This window comes from Colobus angolensis, unplaced genomic scaffold (assembly GCF_000951035.1).
Source record: "Colobus angolensis palliatus isolate OR3802 unplaced genomic scaffold, Cang.pa_1.0 Scaffold137, whole genome shotgun sequence".
Lineage (NCBI taxonomy): Eukaryota > Metazoa > Chordata > Mammalia > Primates > Cercopithecidae > Colobus > Colobus angolensis.
In genome coordinates this window covers 1,961,296-1,988,776 of record NW_012114455.1, presented here as the reverse complement: position 1 = coordinate 1,988,776, position 27,481 = coordinate 1,961,296, and the positions used below count along the sequence as shown (strand labels likewise).

At 52.0% G+C, this 27,481-nt stretch overlaps 2 protein-coding genes across 2 annotated transcripts in view; one reads left to right on the top strand and one right to left on the bottom strand.

The window, feature by feature from the left end:
- The first annotated feature begins 105 nt into the window (after positions 1-105).
- LOC105506479 lies at positions 106-13,747 on the top strand. The gene is made up of 2 exons (XM_011934642.1): positions 106-245; positions 12,953-13,747. Exons 1-2 carry the CDS (start codon positions 138-140, stop codon positions 13,229-13,231), a joined length of 387 nt encoding a protein of 128 aa, XP_011790032.1. The 5' UTR covers positions 106-137; the 3' UTR covers positions 13,232-13,747.
- Positions 9,430-27,481, bottom strand: part of DCPS (decapping enzyme, scavenger) — a 40,014-nt gene continuing 21,962 nt past the window's right edge. Inside the window, 5 exon segments of the mRNA XM_011934643.1 lie at positions 9,430-9,602; positions 9,604-9,837; positions 11,798-11,908; positions 17,207-17,320; positions 24,113-24,258. Of these exon segments, the coding sequence (XP_011790033.1) occupies positions 9,570-9,602; positions 9,604-9,837; positions 11,798-11,908; positions 17,207-17,320; positions 24,113-24,258 (638 nt within the window). The 3' untranslated portion in view covers positions 9,430-9,569.

Below are 27,481 nucleotides of genomic sequence, written 5' to 3'. Positions count from 1 at the left end.
CAGGGGAGGCGGGGGCCCGGGCCCGGGCTGAGGGCGGGGAAGGGGTTGGACACGCTTGCGCACACGGCGGCCCGACTCCCGGGAGCTACCGGGAGGGGGAGAAAGGGCGGGGTGGAGAAGGGGGAAGGGCGGGGGCGATGCCGCGCGGTCGCCGGCTTGGGATGGTGTGCGCGCCTCCGAGGCCCGGACGGAGGCAAGCAGGGGCGCCGGGGGTGCCGGAGGGGCGGAAGAGGAGGCCTGATGGGGTGAGCACAGGGCCAGGGCAGGCGCTGCCTGTGAGTGGCGCCAGGGTGGGTATGGCCAGCGCAGCCAATGCGCACCCTCCCGGGAACAATGAGAAATCAAGAAAGGGTTCAGGGCTCTGTCGTACGGGGAACCGTGTCCTTCCCTCACTGGGGAAACTGAGGCAGGGGGGAGGTAGGGCCTTCTTCCGGGAGCCTATGCTTCCCATGGCCCTTCCTCTGCTTCGGTTGGGGCCTGCCACCTCCAAACTGCTCCCTCTGCACCCCTCACTTGCATACTCTTTATCTTGGCCTCAGAAAGTTTCTCAGTTTCCGTTATTGAAGGCGCCAGGCATCCTGTCTCCAGGAAGAACCCCTGGGCCCCTGACCCTGGTTCCTTGGACCCAGGCATTGGCCCAATAAACCTGGGAACTGCCCAGGCTGCAGAGCAGTTCAGAAGTCACCCTGCAGGACAATCCACAGCCCCCAGGCCAGTCCCTTTCGTCAGCACAGTGTTTCCGGAGCCCCAAGTGTGAACAGCCTTGTGCCGGCAGCGCCAGGGGCTCCAAGGAAAGTGTCAGACCCATTCCCTGTCCCCAGGAAGCTTACCATCCAGCGGCACAGAGAAGGCTCACCATGGACTCCATTCAAGAACCAGGCAGGATAGGATGTGACTAAGTGCAAGGTGTGAATAACTGACAGTAAGTGCGAGGGGGTTCAGAGAAGTGGCAGCTCCAAGCCTGCTTCAGCTGAAGCTGGAGGACTTATCTGTCAAGAACCCCCAACTCAGGAAGCTCTGCTCCAAATGAGCTGAATAAGGAGAGTCTGCCTCCAAGTTGTTCCTCTGCAGCTGACTGTGCTCCATCCTAAATCATTCCTTGCACGGGCAGAAGCTGTTTGGCATTTCACCAGTGTCTAATTTTGTTTGAATATGGTTCCTTTGGCTTAGTCAGTCAAACATAGATTCAACAACTATTTATTTATTTATTTATTTATTATTTTGAGACGGAGTCTCGCTCTGTCGCCAGGCTGGAGTGCAGTGGTGCCATCTTGGCTCACTGCAACCTCCGCCTCCCAGGTTCCAGTGATTCTCCTGCCTCAGCCTCCCAAGTAGCTGGGACTACAGGCGCCCACCACCAGGCCCAGCTAATTTTTGTATTTTTAGTAGAGACGAGGTTTCACCATGTTGGCCAGGATGGTCTCAATCTCTTGACCTTGTGATCTGCTCGCCTTGGCCTCCCAAAGTGTTGAGATTACAGGTGTGAGCCATTCAACAACTATTTATTGCATACCATCTCCAGGCCTAGAATTAAGCTGGGTATAAAGAACACAATGACTAAGTCCCTGCCTTGGGCAAGTTGAGGAAGAGGGAAGAGCCTCCTTGTTCTACAGATGGGAAAACTGGCCCAAAGGGAGTAAGCAGCTGCCCTCAATAACTAGGTGAATCTGGCAGAACTGATCCAAGCATCAGCCCAGCCTCTAAACTTGGCCATTTGATGAACTAGATCTAAGCACAGTTTGCAGTTCTTGCCGTGAATCACGTAAATGTCACTCTACCAGAAAATGGAACTTAAGAACCAGCATTTGTTCCTGGAGACCTGAGTTCCAACTCTATCTCTGCCACTAAATAGCTTTAGTTTTCTTACTAGGTGGGAAAAATGGAAATAACTGCTTATTCGAAGGGCTATTCGTTGGCATTAAATCAGGCAATGGATGCGAATTTGCTCTGAAAGCATAACTTGCTATATATAAGTGTGTGCTGTTACTATGCAGGTGGCATGCCTTTTCTAACCTATAAGCTGTATTCAGGCCTCTCCCCCTCTTTCCCCCAGCTTATCCCAAGCCTGGTTACTAGGTGCCCAGAAGCTAACTGTAATTCTGCTCCCCTCAGGTTAGGCCACAATGTGCTTACTCATGATGATCTTTTCCCTCCAGTTTCTTAACAGCACAGCCAGAAGCTTAGCTCACTGCCTAGAAGCCATATCATCTTTGGGGCAGGAGGGAAGAATTCTGGTGCCTTTCTTCTTCTCTTCTCTTCTTTCTCTCTTTCTCTCTTTTCTTTCTTTTTCTTTCTCTTTCTTTCTCTTTTCTTCCTTCTTTCCTTTCTTTCTTCCTTCCTTTCTCTCTCTCTTTTCTTTTTTCTTTTCTTTTCTTTCCATCTTTCCTTTCCCTCTCCTCTCCACTCCTCTCTCCTCTCCTTGTGCTTTTTTGACCCCAGGCACCCCTTTGGTGCAACTACAGCACATTATGAGCAGCTCAGCAAGAGGCAGTAGGATGGGGTAAGCAGGGCTTTGGCCCATGGGGACCATTTCTTTTGGATGTTAACTGTGCCAAAGTGGGGCCAAGGTAACCTGAGGAACATTCCCCTTCCAAGCCATCAGTGCTGCCTCCATTCCCATTTCCTTTGCCTCCCAAACTCTCCTGTGTTTCTCCTTGGTGGAAGTGGCAGGACACCTCTGTGCTGGGGCAACCAGAGGGGCCTCAGGAGCAGAGGGAGGAGGAGGTGCATCTAGACCTGGGAAGCCCTGGCCCTGCAGCCCTTCTCTGGCAGGAGTGGGTGTGAGCAGCAGCGTGGAACAGCTTCTGTCTCATGTGCCACGTTAGTATCCTGCCCACCAAGAGGAGGGAACAGCAAGATGTGTTTGAGGAAGAAATACACCCCATCCAGCATCTCAGATGCTTTTAAAAATAGCAACTCCAGGATGGTATTTCAGCTCCTATTTTTATCAGATTTATATGGCTGGACCATGGAGCTGAGCTGTTCCCAGGGTTCTCAATAGCAAGGGACATCACTGTTGTTGTGTTAGCTGAAATGCATTCCAGGAACCTGTAGGCTGAAAGAGATCCTGAGAAGTCATTGCATGCAGCCCCTGCCTCTGTTTAGGGCCACAGTCAATTAACCACCAAAAGTTTATGGCTTTTTTCCTTAAAACCTCTTGGTTGGCCAGGAGCGGTGGCTTATGCCTTTGGGAGGCCGAGGTGCGCAGATCACCTGAGGTCAGGATTTCGAGACCGGCCTGCCAACATGGTGAAACCCCATCTCTACTAAAAACACAAAAATTAACCGGGTGTGGCGGTCGGTGCCTGTAATCCCAACTACTCAGGAGGCTGAGGCAGGAGAATCATTTGAACCCGAGAGGCGGAGGTTGCAGTGAGCTGAGATTGAGCCACTGCGCTCCAGCCTGGGCAACAGAGTGAGACTCTGTCTCAAAAAATAAATAAATAAAACCTCTTGGTTCCATGCGTAGTCTAGCATTTCATAGCGCTTCTAATCAGGAAGTTACTTTTAATATTGTCTTTGGTCTGTTATACGAAGTATAGACTGGGTGGCTTATCAACTACAGAAATCTCTCACAGTTCTCTAGGCTAGAAAGTCTGAGATCAAGATGCCAGCAGCCTGCCTCCTGGTTCACAGAAGGTCATCTTCTCACTGTAACCTCACAGTGAGGGGAAAGGCCTAGGGGTGACTCTGGGATCTCTTCTGTGAGACACTAATCCCATTAATGGGGCCCCCCACCTTCATGGCCTAATCACCTCCCAAAGGCCCCACGATTGCCTTGGGGGTTAGGATTTCCACCTATGAATTTTAGGGGAACACAGACATTCATGCCCAAATATCTCTAGTTCCATCCTTTTGGTCACTCTCAGACCAGAACATTTACTGAGTGATTACTATATCCCACAGAATTCTTATTTAACCCTCACAAAAACCCTCTGGGGGAAGCACTGTGATCACTCCTATTTCATGAGCAGTTATGTAACTTGCCCCAGATGTGAGTTGGTTATGGCACAGATTCTGTGTTGGAGCCATCAGACCACTCTGCTTCCCAAGCAGGGGAGGAACAGAACATTAAAGATTTTCTTGGCCTTGGCTTTCATTTCTTCATCGTGGTTCTGAAGGGAGAATTGGCTAGAGTCCTAAATGTATGTGGGGGCCCACACTCGAAGCTCAGTTCTCAGTGCCAGCCACACTGAGCCCTGGTCTCCCTAACTTCTGGGCCTTTGCTCTGCTTGTCATTGGGCTGATGACCAAGATCCAGCCTAGAGCACAAGAAGACAAACACTGCGTGATCTCACGTGTAGAACCTAACAAAGTGGAACTCACAGAAGCAGAGAGTAGAATGGTGGTTGTCTGTCGGAAAAGGGAGATGGTGAAAGAATGCAAACTTTCAGTTGGGTGGGAGGAAGAAGTTCCAGAGATCTATTGTGCCACATGGTGACAATAGTTAATAACAATGTACTGGGTGGGGCGCGGTGGCTCATGCCTGTAATCCCAGCACTTTGGGAGGCTAAGGCAGGCAGATCACTTGAGGTCAGGAGTTCTAGACCAGCTTGGCCAATATAGTGAAATCCTGTCTCTACTAAAACTACAAAATTAGCCGGGCGTGGTTGTGCGTGCCTGTAATCCCAGCTACTCGGGAGGCTGAGGCATGAGAATCACTTGAACCCGGGAGGCAGAGGTTGCAGTGAGTCGAGATTGTGCCATTGCACTCCAGCCTGGGTGACACAGCGAGACTCTGTCTCAAAAAAAAAAAAAAAAAAAAAAAAAAAAAAAAAAAAATATATATATATATATATACTGTATACTTGAAAATTGCTCGCAGAGATTTTAAATGTTCTCACCATTACAAAATGGTAAGTCTGTGAGATAGTGCCTATGTTAATTAGCCTGATTTAGTGATTCCACAATGTATACATATAACAAAACATCATGTTGTACACCATAAATGTATACTATTTTTATTTGCCAATTAAATAATTTTTTTTTTTTTTAAAGTTTTAGTCTGCAGGTTTAGCTTTTCGGGACTGAAGCCTCATAGCCCCTCCACTTCAACACACTCATCAGCATTGTAATTACTTTGTAATTAATGCCTGTGTTCCTCACTAAATTGTAAGCTCCACATGAGCTCTGCCTCCAAGTGCTTGCAAAAAAACCAAAAGGGGGTGGGGGTAGATGCTCAAAACCTGTTTATTAAATCATATGGAAACACTTGAAACAGATTTCGTTCCTGCTTATTTTCTAACAGTGGTTAAAACTTGGTAACTTCAAGTTGACATGGATTTCCAAATTCAATGTAATGTCAATAATATTATAATAGAACAAACTTAGGGTTGCCAGCATTTATTTTGTTAGGCAAGGCTATTTTAAAAACAACTATCAATAATTATCACTATCTACTTATTTTAAAAAGTACGTTTTAACCTTATATATACATGTTGGGAATAAAAACAGTCCTTCCTGAGAAGGAAGAGTTGGCAGACCTACATCAATAAAATAAATATATTCAAATGTTTTGGATATGGGAGCATTACAAGAGAAACATTTGCAAGTATTACTTTGTATGTAGTTGTTTCTTATTTCTCAGTTCAGGGATCTGTATTCACCAGGGACATGGAATGGGGAGCCTGAGATGGTATTTTTCTGTTTCATGTTGATAAATAGAGACCACTCAGCAATTTTGCTCTGTTAGGAAACTTTGAGGCAAACGGAGAGAAGCCAAGGAACAATAGCAGTCATGCCTCCAACTGCTTCTTTCCTTCTCCAACCAAGCCAGAAAGAATGTAGGCCAAGTGCTGGGGCTAAAAGCCAGTCGTGGAGTCGTCCAGGATTTATCTAGGAAGGGTGACATCTGCCACTGCTCCAGCAGAGTGGGGGCACGGCATGCTTCTGTGGGGACACAGTTCAACGTGTGAGGCACACTCTGCAGCACACAGGACCAAGGTGTCATGCTGCCAGAGAGGCGCTGGCATTTGCCATTTGGTCAAGGCAGGGCTGCAGATTGTGGCTTGATCAGGACAGAAGGATGATGGGCTCTTAAGTGATAGCAGGAGGAAAGCATGAGGTAGAGGGGCCGGTCCTTACTGTCCATCCCCTGCCTGAGATCCAGGATGCCTCATTCAGAGCCTAGCTCTGGTCCTCCATTCACCACATGTTTATTGAGCACTTATAGGTGAGTCACTACCCTAGGTTCTGGGGAAACGGTGAACAAAAGGCCAGAAGTCTCTGCTTCCTGGAGCTGACGTTCACTCCATAATGCTGGACAAGACATCCTGAGCCCATTTCTTTGTAAAAAGGAACGAGAATGTGGGTCATGAAATGATCTGCTATATGAATGTTGCTTTCTCTCAAAGGTTGGTTTGCTGAGCCAGGTAGTGTCTTAGGGGCCAGGGCTACAGAGATAACTAAAACAAAGCTCCTACCCTCAAGACCCTCTCAGTCTAGTGGGGAAAGCGGAAAACTCACAAATAGGAACAAAAGGAGGCCCTATATGCAAAGCTATCATCTTGAGTTTCCCAGGAGTCTGATATGAAGGTCACCCTATGAAGACAGACTATGCTTTTAGGAGTTTCAAAAGGGCTTGGCAGAGCAGCCAACCCTGGTGCACTCTAGACCTTGAAGGTGATAAGCCCAAAGAGGGTTGGATTGAGGGAGGGAGCTGCATGGGGACTGTAGCCGGCAGGGTCCTGGCGATTACAGCAGCAGAGCACTCACTGGCTCTGAAGGGGAACCCTTGCCAGGCTTCTAGCAGAGGCTTGTCTTTCCATGTCCAAGAAAAGTTAAGTGGTGAGGCCTGGAGAGGGGCCCCCTTCTGTACCGTGGTGAAGATAAACGAGGCTGGGAGAGGAGTCAGGGGATGCTATCCCAGAGAGGCCCCTCCCCACAGATTGGGCAGAAGGAAGACAGAACTGGCCAGCCCCTTGGGGGAGTTGAGAAGCCTTCCAGCGTGTGGGTCCTTGTCTCCATGCCCTGCCTCTCCAGACCTGAGTGCCTGCCCTCTGCTGTGACTCCCAGCCTTGTCTGTCTCGTTGGGTGAACTCTGTCCCATCTCTCTTGCCCCTCAAACCTTTATTCATCCAGTGTCAGATTCCTACCCACCTTCCTCCAGGGGCCAGGCGCTACAAGATGAGGGGAAGGAACGGCAAGGTCAGCAGGAGGCCACCGAGCCAGACCCTCCAGCGGCACCATTAGGGGCTGGGCAGGAGGGCATGGGCTCAGGCCGCAGGGAAGGGCTGCTCTGCAGGGAGGCCTCCCTCTGCTCCATGGCGGTGCTGGAGATGGAGCCCGTGTTTGCTTGTCGGGACCACAAGCAAACTTTCAGAGGGGAAGCGGGTCACTTCTTTCCCCTGGACCTGGAATGGGCACAACTGAGACCTAGGGAGCATTCCTGCAAGCTGGACACTGCTCCTGCTCGGGGAGGAGACCTCCATCCAGCTTCCTGCCCCCAAGACCCCAGCAGCTGCCAGTGTCACTGCCCACAGAAGTATTTGCTTAGCCCAAGAAAGAGTCAGTCAGATGTGTGGTGGCCATGAAATGGGTCCTGCTGGTTCTGTCAGACCTCCCTGCATTGGTGACCACCTCGAAGTTCCTTGGCTGCAACTCCATGTTGCCTGAATCTAGGGACTGTTGAAGTACTGCAGGGGGCTGGGCGCTGTGACTCACACCTGGAATCCCAGTACTTTGGGAGGCCGAGACGGGTGGATCACCTGAGTCCAGGAGTTCAAGACCAGCCTGGCCAACATGGTGAAACCCCATTTCTACTAAAAATACAAAAATTATCTGGGTGTGGTGGTGCACTCCTGTAGTCCTAGCTACTTGGGAGGCTGAGGCAGGAGAATCACTTGAACCTGGGAGGCGGAGGTTGCAGTGAGGCGAGATGCGCCACTGCACTCCAGCCTGGGTGACAAAGCGAGATTGTCTCAAAAAAAAAAAAAAAAAAAACAGCTGCAGGGAAGAATGGCCGAGTGGAGGCCAGTGGCTTCGTTGTGCCTCATCCAAACTCCCTGAAGGCTGAAGCAGGTCCCTGAGGCTTTCTGACCACACCCTCCACTTCCCGGCTGTTTCTCTTTTATTTTTTTTTCTTTGAGATGGAGTCTTGCTCTGTCACCCAGGCTGAAGTGCAGTGGCTCACTGCAACCTCCACCTCTAGGGTTCAAGCGATTCTCCTGCTTCAGCCTCCCAAGTAGCTGGGATTACAGAAGCCCACCACCACACCTGGCTAATTTTTTCTATTTTTAGTAGAGATGGCATTTCACCATGTTGGTGATTCTGCTGTTTCTAAGGAGTCTCTCCCAGGGCCACAGCAGGCCCTGAGACCCTGAAGCAGGTTGGCTGCACCTGCGCTACCACGTGCAAGTGCAGGGGCTAGTCTCTGAATGAGGCTTCCTGGTTCTCAGGCAGGGGTGGAGAGTAAGGACCACCCACTGTGCCTCAAGCCTCCCCACTGCTGTCACTTAAGAGCCTACCATCCTGCCATCCCCGAGAGCTTCCCAAGCAAGGCACAAAATCCACAGCCCTACTCTGACAAAGTGCCAAATGCCAGCCCCTCTGGCAGCATGATGCCTTGGTCCTGTGTGCTGGAGAGAAAGCCTTGTGTTTACTTGTGTGACCGCCCATACAAGCCATGTCCCTGCTCTGCTTGAGCGGTGGCAGGTGTCACCCTTCCTAGGTAAGTCCTGATGGCTCCCTAACTGGTCTTCAGCCTCTGACACTTTGAGGTCCCTTCCTGGTCTCAAGATCCTCTGAACATCTGCCTCTGATAGGCATTGAACCCGAGCCGCCTCTGGCCTTTTGTATTCAACTGCAACCATATCATTTGCCCTTTGCTGATTCACTGTTTTGCACTTGATCTTCTGGCTGCTTCATGTGAGTCTGTTTTGTCTTCCTGCCGAGATAAAAACTCAAGGCCGGGGACTCACTGACCAAATAACAGAGCAAGGCAGGCTTTTCAGGCTTGCATAATCTGATTCATATTAAAACCCGCCCATTTCCAGGCACCAAGCCCCTATCCTCGTCAACAAGAAGTTTATCAACAGGGCTGAGTGACTCACAGGGGGGTGTGACCTCACTGCTGGAAGGAGGAAGTGCCATCAGAAACCTCTATAGATAATTTCCTGAAAGGTTCCAAGTTTGGTTTTTTGGGGAACTCCTCAAAGGAGAGGTGGATGGCAGAGGAAGGAGGAGGGGAGAGGGGGAGGAGCAGAATAAGGAGTGCAAACAGGAGAGGCACAGAGTGGGGACAAGGAAGCCACGACGGACGGTGAGCCCTGGGGCTTGGAGAAGGCCTTTGGCACCCTTCCAGGGCAGTTGCCACCCGTCAGTTGAAACCACCACCTGGAGACTTTCCACCATTCTCAAGGCCTTCCCACAGGTTCTACCCACCCACTCTCCCCCACCATCTGTCTGCCTCCCAGGCCACACTGTCCACACTGAGTGAGCCCACTAGTTTATTCACTACTAGGAATAAGCCGGTACAAAATACGTTTTTAGAAAATTCACTTGGAGATAAAAAATCTTGTCCCCACTTCTCCCCCAATCCCACACATCTGTGCTCTTCTGCCTGAGTTAATTCAGCTTTGCTGAGTCTCCTGCAAGAGCTTGAGCCAGGGGGTCGTCGGCCCTGAGGGCGAAGGTGAGCGTGCGCCGCTGGTAGTGCCTGGGGTCACACTCCAGGTTCTCGATCACCTCAGCCAGCAGGTGGGCCCGCTCCACGCCTGAGCCAGGGGCCTCGAAGCCCAGGGCGGTGAAGTGCACGTGCAGGTGGTAGTAGGAGGGCAGGTAGTGCAGGTATACTCGCAGACGGTCTCCCTTCATCTGGTAGCGCTGCAGGATGGCCTCCTGATGAGACAGGGGCAGGCAGGCCAGGAGTCATCGTGCTGTCTGAGGCCCGGCGCCATGTCCCCACCGAGACCCTCCTCCCGTCTGAATCCCAGGTTGGCCTGGGACAGCTCATAAAAACCCTCCGAACAGCTCTCTGCCTGCTGTCTGCTTCAGCTTCCTCTGTCTTCTAGTCTAGGAAATCCACAAGTGCAGGTGACAGCAGCAAAGCTGAGACTCTTTCTCCCAAAAGAAGGGGGGAGCAGCCTCAATCAGCGTTCCCCACCCAACGTGGATAAAACACTGGCTTCCTCAAACAGCTGCTGCCGGGAATCTTGGAAGGCCCAGTGTCTACAGACAGGCCCCAGACTCCCAAGACTATGGGGACTTTCATGATTTAGGAGCATTTAATCAGTCATGAAGTGGATGGGAGGAAGCCTCATTCTCTCTTTTAGCATAGGACAGGGTGGAGCTTGGAAACAATGAAGATGGGGATGGGGCTATGCTGAGAATTTGGTGAAAGAGCAAGGGCTGTGGAAGGGGTGTGGGAGGGGCTGCTCCCACACAGACCTGGGGCAGTCTCGGTGGGCTCCTTGCAGAAGAAGAAAGCCCTGACTGTGGCCCTGGCTCCCCTGCCCACCTCCACCTTGCTCAGGGGCGGGTCTTGTTCTACCAGCCTCCACCTTCAGGAGCCTGCAAGGCATAGAATTAAGCGGAGACTCTTATCTCCATTGTGGGCAAATCACTGAGGTGGTCAGAGGTGAAGAGAAAAATACTAGGGCCTCAGTGGGCTCAGTATATACCCCAGAACTATGTTCTGCATTTGGAGCTCACCCCAGGAATCTCTGCAGCAGGGTGGGACCAGGGCCAAGGCACCTGAGGGGCATCCTGGAGTAAGTGAGGTCTGCCTGCCAGGGTGGAGCTGTCAGAGCTCCTTGGGCAGATCAAAGTGTTGGCCTGGCATCTCCCCAAGAGAAAGACACCATTCTCTGCTATTTGTAATATCCAGGAACTGCTTCAGGATCTGAACAAGTCACCCCACAAAGATAAAGGCAGCCGAGGGGTGGTGCCATGGGTGGGCAGGAGGGAAGACAGATTGGGGCCCAGCAGCAGGGGGAAGCTGGGTGTGGGTAGAGCCTTTCCTCCAGGTCTGCATTAATACCTCGAAGCAGCACTGGTCAAAGAGGGGCCAACCTCTCTCCTGGCTGGGCATCGCTGTGACTGCTAGCTCTGGCGTGTTAGGCAGATCATCACACTTCAGAGTGGAAAAAAGACTGAGACCCAGCCCCATAGGATGGTGGATTTAGAAGGGATCCATCTAGATAATGTGGTTTAGGGAGGTGAAGTGACCCACCCCAGGCCACACAGCTGGTTAGGGTCCAAATGTCAGGCCAGGACCACACCCAAGATTCTAGACACTCTTTCCCTATGCCCCGCTGCTCCTGGGCTCTGTTTAGAGCCTCGATAATTTCATTCAATTCAACAAATATCCCAGACAGAAAGTGTCCCAGAACACCAGGTGCTACAGAATTCAGCCTGTCTTCAATCTAGGCAAGGAGACACACGTGTACACACATATCGAAGTCATGTGCCCATACTCCCAAGAAACTCTGGCATGATGTGGTTGTCATGGTTGTCATGAGAGAGACAGGTGATTCTGGAGTAGGAGGCGCCAGGACTTAAGGACCAGAGTCTATGGGGTGAGGGGTGGAAGTGCATCCCGGATGCAGAAAGGCTGAGGAAGGCGTGTGAGGGTGATTCGGAAAGGTGGCTGAAAGCAGAGCTGGGGCACCAGGCAGGACCAGGGACAAAGAGCCCTGCTCCTCAACCTGAAGAGCCTAATGGGGTCCCCGAGACTGGCATCTAGAGAGAAGTCTCTCCAAGATAGACTCTGGGAAGGGTGAGGAAAGGGGCCCAGGAACACACTGGAATCTGAGTCCAATTTCCCTGGGCTTCCACGTGGTTCGGTGAAACCACTCACCTGCCCCTGGTGGAGGATGTTCCTGAGCAGCGGCAGGTGCTCCGGGGTAAGGTCACGTAGGGATCTGATGCCCCGGCGATGGCAGATGGCGATCAAGTACAGGTCATCGAGCTGCGTAGAGAGCAAGGGGAGACCAGGCTCAGCAGGGAACAGACCTGGGGAGGCTGCCAACCCCGGAGTTCTCACGTAAGCCAGGAAGCACCCACCCCTGAGGCCTACAGCGCCAGGAGAAACCCCGCAGCAGGACTGACCCGCCGGCAACATGGGCATCTGCATACCCTGGGCGTGTGGGATGGGCTGAGAAGCAGGCCTTCTGTGTATGCTTCTTGCTAGAGAATACCATGTGAGAGTTCTTTTTTTTTTTTTTTTTTGACAGAGTCTCGCTCTGTCACCCAGACTGGAGTGCAGTGGTGCAATCTTGGCCCACTGCAACCTCCACCCCCCAGGTTCAAGCCCTTCTTCTACCTCAGCCTCCCAAGTAGCTGGGACTACAGATGCATGCCACCATGCTCAGCCCTTTTTTTTTTTTTTTTTTTTCGTATTTTCAGTAGAGATGAGGTTTCACCATATTGGCCAGGCTGGTCTCAAACTCCTGACCTCATGATCTGCCCGCCTCGGCCTCCCAAAGTGCTGGGATTACAGGTGTGAGCCACCACATCCAGTAGACAGTTCTATATACTCACTCCCCAGAGCTGTCAGGGGCAGGGAGCCAGGAGGTTCAAGAAAAAGCAAGGGCAACTCTCTCCCTCCAAGAGTTTCCAGTCTCATCGCATGTATGCAAGCAGCTCTGCTGTAAGACACAACATAATCCCAGCGCAGGAGGAAGGAAAGACTCTAGCTACCTGGAGGAACCCAGGAAGGCCCCCTGGAAGAGAAGGCAGAGGACCAGGTCTAGAAAAAGAGGTAGAATTTGGGAAAAGGATATTCAGGTAGAGGAAACAGAGCAAAGGCTTGGAGGCAAGACTGTATAGGGTACGAATGTATAGGGCATAGAATGTATATGTAAGGGGAGAGGAAGCAACTTGATTTATCTGGAGTCAAGGCCCATGAAGGGGTGGAGTGGGGTTTGAAGGCCGAGAAGGGAGCCAAGGGCCAGCTCAGCAGCACACACACACCAGGGCAGTAAGCCTGTTTCTCTCTTCCCCTATCTCACAGGACACCTTCCTGCTGTCCTTCCTGAGCACAGCCTGGCTAAAAACCTGGAGGTCCCAACAGTACAAAGAATTAAAGTCAAGATCTTGTGCCAGAGAGCAAATGAACTCTTCCTCTTGCTCAGAAAACCCACCCTGCTCACCTAAACCCTGGCCTTGCCTGGTAATTACATCCATGCGCCTGGCAGGCCCCAGACATCAAGGCTCTGAGCGGCCAGGCACGGGGAGAACCCAGCAGCGTCCTGCCCTTCTGTCTGAGCTACCAGATTCCTTGTGGAGATAATTTGAGGACCATGACTTACCCAACCAAATTTCCTGGGGCCTCAAATTGAAAATTCAGGATGGGCTTTTCTATATGACTGCCTGATATCCAACTATGCCATGGCCTTCACAGGCCATGAACATTCTTTCCTGCCAGAGTTCTAAGCATCTGTGTTCTCTGCCTCAGACCTTCCGCAGATGAGCCCACAGGAAGCTCCCACGTGTAGCTGAGCTGCATGCACCAGGCCTCAGTTTGCCCCAAGTCCCCTGTGTACTCTCTCATGGCCTGTGGCCAAGAAATGTACTCTCTCACTTTGGACTTAGGAGTGCAAAGAGAAGCCCAGAAACAAAATTGCTTGAACTTGAATTTTGTGTGTGTGTGCGTGCGTGCACGCATGTGCACGTGGTGGTGGATGTGTATGTTTTCAGCTGTTCTATGTGTTACTGTAACAGAACTCCCAAATAATAGTAACATTTGTTTTAGATGATGTCTGCTGACAAGTCACAAACATGATACTAACTCGCAACTCTCTGTTCCACTGGCACAGAATAGAGCATGGAGCCTGGTGCTGGGTGTCAGCCTGTGGTGTTGGGTGTCAGTTAACAGGCTGGGTAAGGCAGCAAAAATAATTCATTCTTTGATATTAGACATGACCCAGAATTTCCTGCTGGCTGTCAAAGGGCCTCCTCGCGCAGAGAAGTGATCTTAAGAAAGCTAGGCCAGGGGCAGGAGAGGGCCTCAGGCTGGCGCCCCAGAAGGTGGCCCATCAGTCACTCTGGGAAGACAGATAGACATCGTCAGTCTCTTTTTACAAGTCAAGACAGTAAAATCAAAGTAATAGTTTCCTGGCAGGAAGAAAGAGAATTGCTGGAGCATTGGAGACTCAGCTCTTAACCTCTGGGGTGACTCAAAAGAAGAGTTGCCTGGTCTGAGAACTTTAGACCAAAGAACTTAAATCATATGAACTAAACATGCATGTGTATCCATATACATATGTACATATATGTTTATATACCCACTACAGAAAGGTCACCAGAGACAAAGAAATAGCAACACTAGTTGTTTTGGGGAAGGGAAAGGAAGGGCTGTGAGGTGAGGGAGCATACTTTCACTGAATATCCTCTGTACTGTGTGCATTTTTGCCACATGTATAAACTAAACCTACAAGAAAATAAACAAATTAAAAAAAAAGAATGCATAGGTGATCCTTTAAGAGACAGAAGGAGGGATGTTATAACCTCTAAGGAGGCACAGTCTCTAGCAAACAGGCACCTGATAAATATATGTTGAATGGATGAAAAAATGGATTATCTCTTTAATTCAGGGCCATCAGTTTGGAGACAGTAACTTTCAAGACGAGTGGCAGAAGGAGATTCACGGTGGCTAGGAAAGCTTCTCAAAGCAAACACCAGGGTGCCTCCCTATCCCCAGCCCTTCCCTGTCCCAAAGACAAACAATAGAAGCCCAGGCATGGCCTGTCTTCCTGCTGGATACATTGCCTAATTCAAAGAGAATTATCAAATCCAGTGCTGTCACAAGTCAAATATTTGAGACACTAAAATAGGGCATCATCAAAAGTCAAGTAAGAATTAAGGTTGGGGCCGGGCGCGGTGGCTCAAGCCTGTAATCCCAGCACTTTGGGAGGCCGAGACGGGCGGATCACGAGGTCAGGAGATCGAGACCATCCTGGCTAACACGGTGAAACCCCGTCTCTACTAAAAATACAAAAACTAGCCGGGCGAGGTGGCGGGCGCCTGTAGTCCCAGCTACTCGGGAGGCTGAGGCAGGAGAATGGTGTAAACCCGGGAGGCGGAGCTTGCAGTGAGCTGAGATCCGGCCACTGCACTCCAGTCCGGGCAACAGAGCGAGACTCCGCCTCAAAAAAAAAAAGAATTAAGGTTGGGCACAGTGGCTCACACCGGTAGTCCCCAGCTACCTGGGTTGCTGAGGCACGAGAATTGCTTGAACCCGGGAGGTGGAGGTTGCAGTGGAGATCATGCCACTGCACTCCAGCCTGGGCAACAGAGTGAGACTCTGTCTCAAAAAATAAATTAAATAAATAAATAAATACATACATACATAAATAAATAAGGAATTAGGCAAAGGTTAAGAAGGACCACACCTGCCATCGCTATGAAGCAAAGCGTGACATTTAAGCTGGCCCTTTCATGACCCTTGAGGACAAGTAATTCCAGCCCTGTGGCTGGCAGCCACAGTGCAGCTCCTAAAGCCTTTCCTGTCTTAAAGGGGACAGAGAAAGGGAGGTTCTGCTGGCAGGTGAAGCAGAGCCTGCCAGCACTGGGGTCAGAAGGATGGCAGATTTCTCTTCTCTGCCATGGGCTCAAATGCATTCAGGGTTTCTGGAATAGAGACGGATAAGTCTATCTCTTGTTGTCCCTCCTTGGCCTTAAGACTGCGATCCCCTGGCAAGCTCTTCAGTCTTCAAGAGTCTCGTGCGGCAGAAGGTCCTCCTACCCCACACCTCCATGGCCCTGCTGGGATTCTCACTGATGGTGGGCCCCACCCCCTGTGACCCAGGCTCTGACCCTGGATCTCTAGGTGCAGGGCAGCCCCAGGGGACAGATGGGGGTTTGCAGAGCCACCGCTCAGTTTGAGACAAGGGGCCTTCAGGTCCTACCTCTTCAAATGCCTACAGAGCCAGTCCTGGCTCCCTCCTTCAAGGCCTGGAGGTGGCACAGGCAGAGAGAAGCTGCAGGGAAGGGCAGAGTGGATGCGGGCGTCCCCTTAGCCTCTCGCTGCAGCGCCCCACACAAGGAGAGGCCTCTTCTTTGAACTTACTTGCTCTGGGAAATCATCAATCAATGCTGCAAGTTCGGAAAATCCCTTCAAATTCTTTCCCACCCCTTGGGCCACATTTGGGAATTCCCACAAGCCACTTGTCAAGAGACGAATTATGCTCACTTGCCTGTGTAACTCTGAGCCAAAATCCCACCCCTTTACCCCAAGTCAAAACTGAAGGCCTCGTGGGCAGCCACAACTGAGAAAGCAGAGGGAATGAGCCCATGGAGGGGCAGAGCTTCTCTGCGAGAGTCTCTCCAGCCTATGAGGGGTGAAAAAGCTAGATGGGCCCACCAAGAGCAGAAGGGCACATCTGAGCCTGGATTACTCCACAGGTGACAGTGGAGGGGAGATGTCCGTCCGCGCCCACTGCCCATGCCTGCCTGCCTACCTCGGCCTTATCCAGGCCCCTCTTCTGTCGCAGGCTGAGCACAGCCAGGTTCCAGCCTGTGGTAAGAACAGCACTCTCTGCAACACAGTGGCTCTGCCAGTTTCTGACCCTGTCAGGGTATGAAGGTTTTGGATACTCTCAGGTATAAAAGAGGTGGTGAAGTGATAAGTCTGGTGGTGGGCTGGTCTGGGAGACACCGAAGGCCACAGGGAACTGGAAAGGGATACCTGTGAGGGAGGATGGCTCCTCCCAAACCTGCTCCTTAGGAAAGTAGGAGAAGCAGAGGTGCTTGGAGGCCAGGGCAAGGGGCCGAGCGGCCCGAGTGGAAGTCTGGATTAAGCTACTCTGCAGCTCGGGCTGAGGAGGAGATGCCTTGGGTTGGTCACCACGCTTCCTGCTTGCCAGTGCTTCAGAACACGGGCCTGCCTGGATCTGCTGGTGTCAGGGGAACGGAGAAAATGGAAACACGCCACCTGAGGGCTCCAGGTGCGGCTGGAAGCACAGGGGGCTGCCCAGACCGCTTGGCTGGTAAGGAATGGCGTATGTAGTCACGGGCGCAAACGTCACCCCATTTTACCTCTTGGGTGGGAGGAGAGCCAGAAAGGGTTTTAAGCTGACCCATTAAAGCAAAAGCACTTAGGTATGACAGGTATCCACCCGGTTCCCACAGAGAGCTCAGGCCAACCCTTGTTGGTTAATTATAATCTGCTTAGAGACAGGCCAGCGTGAGAAAAAGGACAGTCAGAGGGACCCGTACTTGGAGCAGGGTGGCCAGAGACCAGGGCATTCCAGCCAGAAACCTTTACCTGCTGTTGGTTCCACTTGAGGTCAGGGATGAGGACAAAACCATCAGAGGGATCTGGGTTCTCGAAAACAATCCGGTCCGTTTCAGCCTTCTTGTCGAGAATGTTATACACCCACTGAAAGGAGGGGGAGAGAGATGGCTCACAAATACACTCACCACCCCTTGAGAGACACCCCAAACTGAGCTAGGTGCACTCCCTGGCCTCTCCAGGAGACAGGACCAAGCCATAAAAGGCCGCCACGCTCAGAGGAGCTACATCCGGGCTGCCCTGTCCCCAAGCATCTGTCCTTAGGGGTCCAGAAGGGATTTTTCCCCTTCCCACACCAGCTGGCACTCAGCCATGAGTCATCACAAGGGTCTCTGCAGCTCGGATGGGGCCAGGCTCTTCCTGGTCAGCACAGTGCATGTGCTCTGCGGAGGCCTCACAGACCCAGGCTGTGTCTGCCCTCTAGAGCGGTGACCCCTCCACTGCCCACAGGACTCAGGGGAAGAGCTGCCTCCATGGATCCTATTTGACTCTATTCAGGACTATGGGGCAAAGCGAGGTAGGAGGCTGACGGCACCGAGGTTTCCTTCTGTGGAGGGCCGGCTGCCCACCAGGGCAGTGAGAGCCTTTGCCTCTAGCAGCTCCTGTGTGCAGGTTTCCCGCCGCTCCGGGATTCTCATCAGCAGCGGGCTCAGCACCTCGGCCCGCCCGGAGCCGCTGCAGATGCCGGTTCATCAGCAGTCTCTGCTGACACAGGCCCCGCATGGCAAAGCAGAAATGAAAGCTATGTGGAGACGCAGAGACAGCGACCTCACCAAGACCTTTCAGGGCTACCCAGGCTCCTGGCCCTTGTGTCACCCTTGGATCATCTGCTGTCAACAGTCTGCAGAGGACCCTTCCCAGGCCTGTGTGGACCTGAGGACATCACTTTACAGAGATGGTCCTGGAGGCCTGTCTGAGGTTAGGAGGCTGCAGGAGGTTGGGCTGAGAAGGCCCCGGGGGTCACAGGCCTCAAACCTCAGTACTCCCAGCTCTTCTCTACTTCCCTCAGCTCTCAGGGCCCTTTGCAAACATGAACTCATGCAGGACAGTGAACTCGGCCCTACATCCGGGGGAGAGACCTGCTGTGAAACCAGAGAGGGGAGTGGCTGAGGACACACTACCGCCCCTTCCTCCTCATAGTCAGAACAGTCTCCGAGCTCACTGATGCAGGAGAAGGAGCCACGGACAGGAGGCAGGCTGGGGAGGCCAGGGAACCGACACTACCAGGCAGCCATCCACGATCCTCCTTCCACTCCCAGAAGTGCTGGACAGGCAGCATCACCGAAGGCCAGGGGCACGGGGACTGCCTTAGGGTCCACACAACCTCACACCTTGAGCCCGGAGGGCTGAACACACTGCACTGCATCCTCACCTCTCAGCTGGGATGGACTAGGGGAGAGGCAGCTGGGCCTCGAGGGCTCCTGCAGCCCTCTACCCACAGGAAGTATTTCAGCTCAGAGGGCCCCAAACCCCTCACCAGGCCCCAAACCCCTGACAAGACCCACAGGCCGGTCACAATGTGGTCCATTCACAACAAAAGACAGGCAGTTCCCAAGACAGTGAATGAGGCCCCTTCCTGGGAGGGGTCTGGAGGACACCCAGCAGCCGCTTCCTCATGCTGTGCCTGGGCCAGAGCAATGCACGGCCAGCACATCCACAGAGGCATTTCCTCTCTGACCTGAAATCTCCTGGGAATGTGCTGCCGGAGGAAAAAGTCAGCGGAAATAAAAGGGAGGGAGGGAGATGGCATTCCCTACAGAAAGCCCCAACGCACCCCATAAGCAGGCCTCCCCACAGTCCGTCCCTGGTTCACAGAAAAGGGGCATCTGCCTCTGACTGGTATAAGAGCGAGAGTGAGCAGGTTCTGAGCCAAGGAGACCTGGTTTCATCTCCCAGCTGCCACTGGGTGAGCGACTGATGCCTCCTTTGTAAAAGAGGACTGACGATATCTACGTAAGGGTGCTCAAGGCTTTCCGAGGGAACATGCACATGAAAGCGCCCAGCACAGCCAGCATAAGGGAGGCCCCCTGCGAGTGGCAAAGGTGGTGGGATGGTGTGCCAGAAGCTACAAGACTCACTGGGGACAGGAAAAGAGGGAAAGGCGGTGAAAGCAAAGGAGGTGGTGAGAGAGGAAATAAGAGCGGGGCCGGAGGACAAGTGACTGCAGGAAGGAGTGATGACCGTGAGAGAGCTGCACTCTGCCTGGCACTGCTGTCAGTGTCACCGCAACCCTGAGAGGTGGCTGCTATCATTGTCGCCATTTTTTTTTTTTTTTTTTTTTTTGATTGGAGTGTCGCTCTTTTGCCCAGACCGGAGTGCAGTGGCATGATCTCGGCTCACTGCAACCTCCGCCACCCGGGTTCGAGCGATTCTCTTGCCACAGGAGCTGGGATTATAGGTGCCCACCACCACGCCCGGCTAATTTTTATACTTTTAGTAGGGACGGGTTGTTTGCTTTTGTTTTTTGTTTTTTTCTGAGACGGAGTTTCACTCTTGGCTGGAGTGCAGTGGCATGATCTCGGCTCACTGCAACCTCCGCCTCCCAGGTTTAAGTGATTCTCCTGCCTCAGCCTCCCAAGAAGCTGGGATTACAGGCGTGTGCCACCACACTCAGCTCATTTTTGTATTTTTAGTAGAGATGGGGTTTCGCCATGTTAGCCAGGCTGGTCTCGAACTCTTGACCTCAAGTGATCTGCCCGCCTTGGCCTCCCAAAGTGTTAGGATTACAGGCGTGAGCCCCCGCGCCTGGACATTGTCCCCATTTTACAGGTAAGGAGAATGCAAGTGCAAGGACGTTCACGCTGGGTCAGCCGATTCCAACCATGAGTATCTGGCCCCTGAGCCTGCGCCCTGGGCCAGGGTACATGCTGCCTCCTGGGAGAGGCCTCTGGGAGAGTGGCAGGGAGCTGCAGCCACAGGAAGCCTCAAGGCCAGAGGCCCAGATAAGACAAAGAGGAGAAAGAAAGAACAAAATTCACACACACACAGAGGGCTATGTAATGGGAAGTGCCACCATCTGAAACCAAGCCCGAGAGACCTGGCCAGCCCTGCGGATAAACTGGGCAGTGGGTGATACCACCAGCTTTCTGCAACTCACCTGGCTGGACTTCTTTGCAATAGGTGACACTAGCCGCTCCCTCGGTACCCTCTCTCCCGCCCTGACCTCCCATGAGACATCTTGCTCCTTCCTCATCACCTCCTGCTCTCTGCTTCTGGCTGCTGCCTTGCACTTCTGCCCCAGCCATGTGTGGCCTGGACATGTCTCCCAGGTGTCTTAGCTCTGCACATTGCTGTGCCTGTTCCTCTGAACAGTTACCTGGAGTAGAGAATGGTGGCTACCATCCTGGCATCATTCTGTGCTGGAAACAATAGCAGGCACATGATACATGGCACCTCTCTCAACTTCCACAACACCCAGGAGGGAGGAGCCATTAATTACATTTTTCAGACAAGGAAACCAAGGCTCTGAAATTAAGGACAATGTCACGCTGCTCTTAGATGACAGACAGAGAATCCAAACACCAGGCTGAGGTTGAAGTCTAGCTGGATGACTCACAAACAGACATTTGTAACTAGATGATCTCGAAGGCTCCAGATCCAGACATCCACTGCAGTTTTTACTGGGAAGTTATAAGTACCTCACATCTAAGGAGTCAAATGGTATCTCTGGCTTAGGGCACAGATACTAGGACCAGACTGCCGGGCTTCGAGACCTGTCTCCAAAATGGCTGCTGTGAAGAATAAATGAGGTGTGAGACTGGGCACGGTGGCTCACACCTATAATCCCAGCACTTTGGGAGGCCAAGGTGGGCAGGTCACTTGAGGTCAGGAGTTTGAGACCAGCCTGGCCAAGATGGTGAAACTCCATCTCTACTAAAAATACAAAAATTAGCCCAGCGTAGTGGTAGGCACCTGTAATCCAAGCTATCTGGGAGGGTGAGGCAGGAGAATCACTTGAACCTGGGAGAAGAAGGCTGCAGTGAGCCGAGATCACACCATTGCACTCCAGCTTGGGCAACAAGAGTGAAACTCTGTCTCAAAAATAGATAAATAAGTAAATAAATAAATAAATGAGGTGTGATACACATAAATGCTTAGAGCAGTTCTTGGCACTATGCATAGTAAGTACTCAATAAATTCCAAACTGAACTCACTGTCTTCCACGCAAACCCACTCTTCTGTTTCTGTCCCCTATACTGGGTCATGAATTAGCCTTCTATCCACTCATCACCCAACCTCTTCCCTCCCCTCTCCACATCAACCAGTTGCTAAGCTCCATCCAGCCCTGTGAAGACCTACCTCTGAAATTGCAGTTACCTGGAGTAGAGAATGGTGGCTACCCCACTATCCCTACCTTGGTTCATACCCATACTGGGTTTTCCCAGTCTTCTTGTTCTATGCTCACCTCAATGCCACCAATTAATTCTGCAAATCGGGCCATATTGTCCACATGCTTAAAACCGTTTAGGGCACCCTCACTGCCAATGGCAAGTTTTCTCACATCTGATGGTTGTCAGAGATACGAGAGAGAGACAGAGAGAGAGAGAGGTTTTTTTAAATGCACAATTCCCAGCTCCACTCCCTGAAGGGTGAGATTCAGCAGATACGGAATAGTGCTCCGTGCTCAGTATTTATGAAAATCCCCAGGCAATCCTAATGGTAAGCAAGGTTCAGGAACTCCTGGCCCCCTGGACAAAGCCCATGTGCCTCCGCCTGGCCCCTGCCTACCATCTCTGTGCTGTCCCCTCTGACCCTAGAGCAGCCCAAGCCCCAGTCACACCAAACTCCTTGCAACTCCCCCAAAGCATCAGATGATTCCAGCTCTGTGTGCCTCTGGACTTGCTCCTCCCTCCCCTTGTGCTCCTGGTACATTTCTATTTGTCCTGTAAGATCCAAGGGGAGGATCCTCTCCCTGTGAAGTCCCTACTGTCTGTGCTGGTCACGGTCCTTCTGCATCAGCACGGTAGCTCATCTAGGGATCAGAGTGCTCATCCCATTGTCACAACTGCCCGTTTACAAGTCTATCTTCCCTGTTAGACTGTGAGGATCCTGTCTAGGTTTCATCATCTTGGTGACTCTCCAAAGCCTGGCAGAGGACCAGGTCCATAGTAGGTACTCAGTCAACATAATGACTGTTGCCAGTTAAGCTGAGTGCTGGGAAACTAGAAATAGCCAAGAAGGAATACATGAACCGCTCCCGTCAGTCAGGAGTTGGAATAGTGGAGTTTTCAGTGTGCTCTGCTCCGAGTGGAACTGCAGAATGGTGTATAATAAGGAATATACACAGCCAGGCACGGTGGCTCACACCTGTAATCCTAGCACTTTGGGAGGCCAAGGCAGGCAGATTGCCTGAGCTCAGGAGTTTGAGGCCAGCCTGGGCAACATGGCAAAACCCCATCTCTACTAATAATACAAAAAATTAACCAGGCATGGTGGCGTGTGCCTGTAATCCCTGCTACTCACACCAACCACATCAGGCCTTGCTTACTTGAATCTCAGGTTTGTGCAACCAGCACAACAGAACAACTGTTCCAGGAGATTCCCTAGGACCCTGAACAGCAGAAACTCTAAGAAGGTGGGGACATAGTTCCTTTCCACTTGGAAAACATAACAAGTACTGGGACTTTAAAAACAAACAAACAAACAACAACAACAAAAAAAAGCAAGTCAGCTTGAGCCAGATGCACCCGTGCAAACTGCTGCCCAGGGAGACCATGGCTGAACCAGGCTGGGGAAGGGGGCTGGCAGCACACAGGTCTCCCAGGGAAACGTTGTTCCTGTAGGTCCTGCCAACCTCCCCTTCCTTACTCCTCTCAAGTACAATTCACCTTGCAGTGCCCACAGGCACAGCACACCCTCCCTTCTTCTGGGCCAGGGAGGAGTGGCTGTGAGTTCCTCACATCACAACACCTTCCACCACAGTGACCTGAATCTTGGGGAGAAAAGTGAGAAATGATCAAAGAGAACAAGGGTGAATGATAAAGACAAGGAACAGTGTGAGAGTCAGTGAGTGGGCAAGAAACTGACTCGTCAATAAGCATCAATCATATTTAACTCTGAGTACTCACATGGGGCCAGTTCCAGGCAGAGGCTCCAGCTGGCACTGGGCCTAGGCCCAGGGAGGAGTCAGGATCTTGGCACTAAGTGGCCTTGCATGTGGCCTGGCCAGACGACTGCCAGCTTGTGAATGGAGTCCCTGCACCAAATCCCCGGGGCCAATGGAGTCCTGCCTTCTTTTGGACGAATGCAAGGGAGAGTGGGTAAGGGAAGAGCTTTTTACTCTTAGACTGAGATCCTGCAGGCCAGTTTGCCACAAGTGAAACCAGGAATAAGAGTCTGGACTGGGTGGGACTAACTCAACATCAGCCTTTTATACCCATTCATGGACCTGAAGCAATGGCACAGTCATCCTGAGGCTGGATCGGGGCTACTGCAGAGCAGACATACATTCTTCCAAAGGACTGGATTGCTTTGAGGTCCCCAGAGAGCCTCCATGGCATGCCCAAGCACATCAGGTGGGAGCAAGACCAGCATCAGTTCCCTCACCCCCAAAGCCTTCTCTGACCATGCTATATAAAATGGCAACTGCCCACCCCAGGCCTTTTGGTCACACTTACCCTGCCCATTTCTCTCCGCAGCCCTCATTATCTCACAGAGCATACAGATCCTGAGATATCTATGTATGCTCACACACTGTGTGACTGTGCATGGGATGTAAGCTGCACGACGCGGGGATTCGGTCCACCATGCTCTCTACTGTACCCCCATCCCCTCACCTAGCACAGCGCCTGGCCCCTAATACGACCCCAATAGACACTCGTAAGAGGAAGCACCAGCCACAGGAGCAGTGCTCTGCAGCTGAGACATGCAGCCAGTCACCTGGATGCTGAGGCTCTGGGACTCCAGGTGGGGTAAAGTAATGTTCCTGTAGTCATCTCCCGTCTCTCGGATCAGGCGGAGGTCCTGGCGTAGGTACTTCTGCAGGTGTTTCTCTGTGGCGGGGTAAACCACGGTCGTCTTTACATCTGCAACGACACAGCACAGCCCGTGACACAGAAGCAATGCCCACTCTCTATGCCACAGGCACCACGGTGAGGAGAGATCTCCTGCCCTGGCTTTGATTCCCTGAGGGAAGCCAAAATCCAAGAGGATCATGCACCCAAGATCCACTCCCACAGAGTGCCTTGTGCCACTGCATTCATGAGCTGAGCCACACTCAGAACCTGGAAAACACGGGGCCCCTCGTCAGGCAAACCCCAGCCCTTCCTGCTCCGCCTTCCAGGTACAGGAATGAGAGGTCCCTAACTCTTCTCACATACCAAATTTCTAGGTATGTGGCTTTCTGGACCCAAAGCTGAAAATATGGTTTAAAGCCTGGGCACGGTGGCTCACGCCTGTAACCCCAGCACTTTGGGAGGCCGAGGCAGGCGGATCACCTGAGGTCGGGAGTTCGAGACCAGCCTGACCAACGTAGAGAAACCCCATCTCTACTAAAAATACAAAATTAACCAGGCTGGTGGCGCAGGCCTATAATCCCAGCTACTTGGGAGGCTGAGGCGGGAGAACTGCTTGAACCTGGGAGGCAGAGGTTGTAGTGGGCCCAGATCGCGCCACTGCACTCCAGCCTGGGCAACAAGAGTGAAACTCCGTCTCAAAAAAAAAAAAAATATATATATATATATATATATGGTTTAAAGCCCAGTAATCCCCTTAATGACGGGCAGTGCAGCACAGCGCAGTGGTTCCAGGCACAGACTCTGGAGCCACACTGAGTTCAAGTACTGGCTCTGCTTGCTCCTTATCCTGAATGGGACCTTGGCATCACCCAGGAGCAAGGTTCAGCTGTTTAACTTCTTGGTGCCCCTACTTCCTCATCTGTCAAATGAGGATAGTAAAAGCTCCTGTGTCACAAGGCTGGGAGGATTAAACAAGTCAGTTACCTGTGAAGTTCTTAGAACAATGTCTGGCACACAGTAAATACCACATAAGTGCTGTGATGTTTAATCCAGAGTTTCTGAATCTCAGCACCACTGACATTTTGGCCTGGATAATTCTCTGTTGCGGGGGCTGTCCTGTGCATTGAAGGATGTTCAGCTGCATCCCTGGCCTCTATTGGGATGTTAGTAGCACCCTCCCCAAGTTGTGACAACGCAAAATGTCTCCAGACATTGCCAAATGTGTCACCTGAAAGGAAAAACTGTCCCCAGGTGAGAACTCCAGTTTTAAACTAGAAGGATGTCTTGCAGTTTTCCTAAACAGACTCTAGGCTAGCGTCCTGGTCCAAAACCACCTGGTTTTGGTTAAGTCCTTTCCCTTATTTTTAGTAACATCTGGCACAATTGTTATCATTACTCTAACATTTATACATAGTGTTTTAACACAGATCTTAAGTGTATTTCAAAATCAGCTTGGATCTTTTTCAAAAGACCCATGGTTCCCCTCTGACTTTCTTAATCTGGGTTCAGACAGGCTCTCCCAGAGAAACCCAAGAGAGAGCTGAAAACCCAGCAGGGACATTTTACCACCACGACGTCCTCATGCTCACTCACACACCGCGAAACCCAGCTAAGAACTATCAATCTATACTTTCAGATTTGGTCTGAGGTCATAAGTGGTTTTAACCCCACTTTCATACATCAGTGAAAAGGGTGGGCTAGGACTCAAAAGAGTCATTCAGTATCACACTGTGAAATGTGGCAGAGGCGAGCCTGGAACTGAGGCCTTCTTACCCTAAAGCCAGCGCTCCTATAACACCACAGGCTACTTTCAACTTCTACTTCCAAGTCCCAGTGAAGATGTACAGAGATGACATACCAGGCACATGGCTTCTGTCCCATCAAACATCCCAGTCCATCAGCTCTGGGAGGCACAGCAGCACAGTGGGAAGACATGGACGCTGGCCCCAGGCTGGCCACATGACTCTCCATACTGGCTGTGTACCCTTGGGCATGGGGCTTAACGTCTTAGAGCCTTGGCTTCCTCACCGATTAAAGGGTGGTCATCAAATCTGCCTTACAGAGTTGTTTACATTAAATAAAACATGTCACCTGGATCACTGGAGGTGCTAAATAAATGTCACCCAATCCTGGGAATCCCTGGATGTGACCCTGAAAAGGGGGCAGGAAGACCTCCTCACAACTCTCTGAGAACGCAGCAAAAAACTGTTCCTTGCTTCTCACTCTGTTCTCTAACAGCTCAGGGTCATGGGTCATAGGCCAGAAGCCAGAGGTCAGAGGTCAGGCACACCAAGATCTCAAGAGGCGGGAGACTGCTTGAAGCCGACTGAATGGCACCACTTTGGCCCTTGCAGTGGACCTGAGGGAAATCCATACATCTGCAGTGGAGCTTGGTGGATGAGAACAGAGATTTTTGAGCCAGTCAGTCTGGATGCAAGTCCTGGCTCTGCACTTATTAGCTGTGTAACCTCAGGCAAGTGACTGACCCTCTCTGTGGCTTCAGTCTCCTGACCTCTACAATCTGGGGTAACAATAACAGCACCGACCTTCCAGGGCTGTTGGGGGAACTAAATGAGTCAGTAGAAGGAAAGATTCAGGAAGTGCCTCACACAGAGAAAAGCGCTCCACCAAGGCTAGCTTGGATTCTCTCCACTGTTGCCTCAGTTGCCTGGGTTGGGCAGTGGAGCTCCCTGAGAGTCGGGGCCAGATGGGCAGGACACAGAGGCAGAGTGGGCGCTGGAGAGCAGCCGGGCTCTGCGGGCAGGGTCACCCAGCCGGGCTCCCAGCCCCTGGCTGCTCCAGATCAGAAAGCCACCTGGCCTGTGAGCATGCCCTGGTGTGCCGAGGCCTGTGCAAGGCCTGCCCCAGTCACCCGGGGTGCAGGGAAACTGGTGTCTCACTGAACCAGCCCCTCCCGCCTCCCCTCAGCAGCAAGAGCATCCACAGGTGCTTATTTTCCAACTGCTCACTTGCTGCCATCCTCCTGCCTTTCCTGAGGTGCGCCTGCAGGGCTGGGAACCTGACTGCAGCACTCTCACAGCTCCCCATGGCCCCCTAGAGCACTCACTCCTAAGGGGCCTGGCTTCCCTCAGATCTCCACCAAAAGCCTCAGTCAGGGTCACACTGAGGTGGGGGCTGCCACCTCAAACTGTCCCCTGCTCCACAGCTCCTGTGCTTCCTGCTGTGGTCTACGCGGCTGTTGGTCACCTCGCCCTGGCCCTCTCTCCACCTTCATGCACTGCCTCTCTCCTGCTTGGGGCCTCTGCTCCAGCTGCGCCGGCTCCCCACTGAC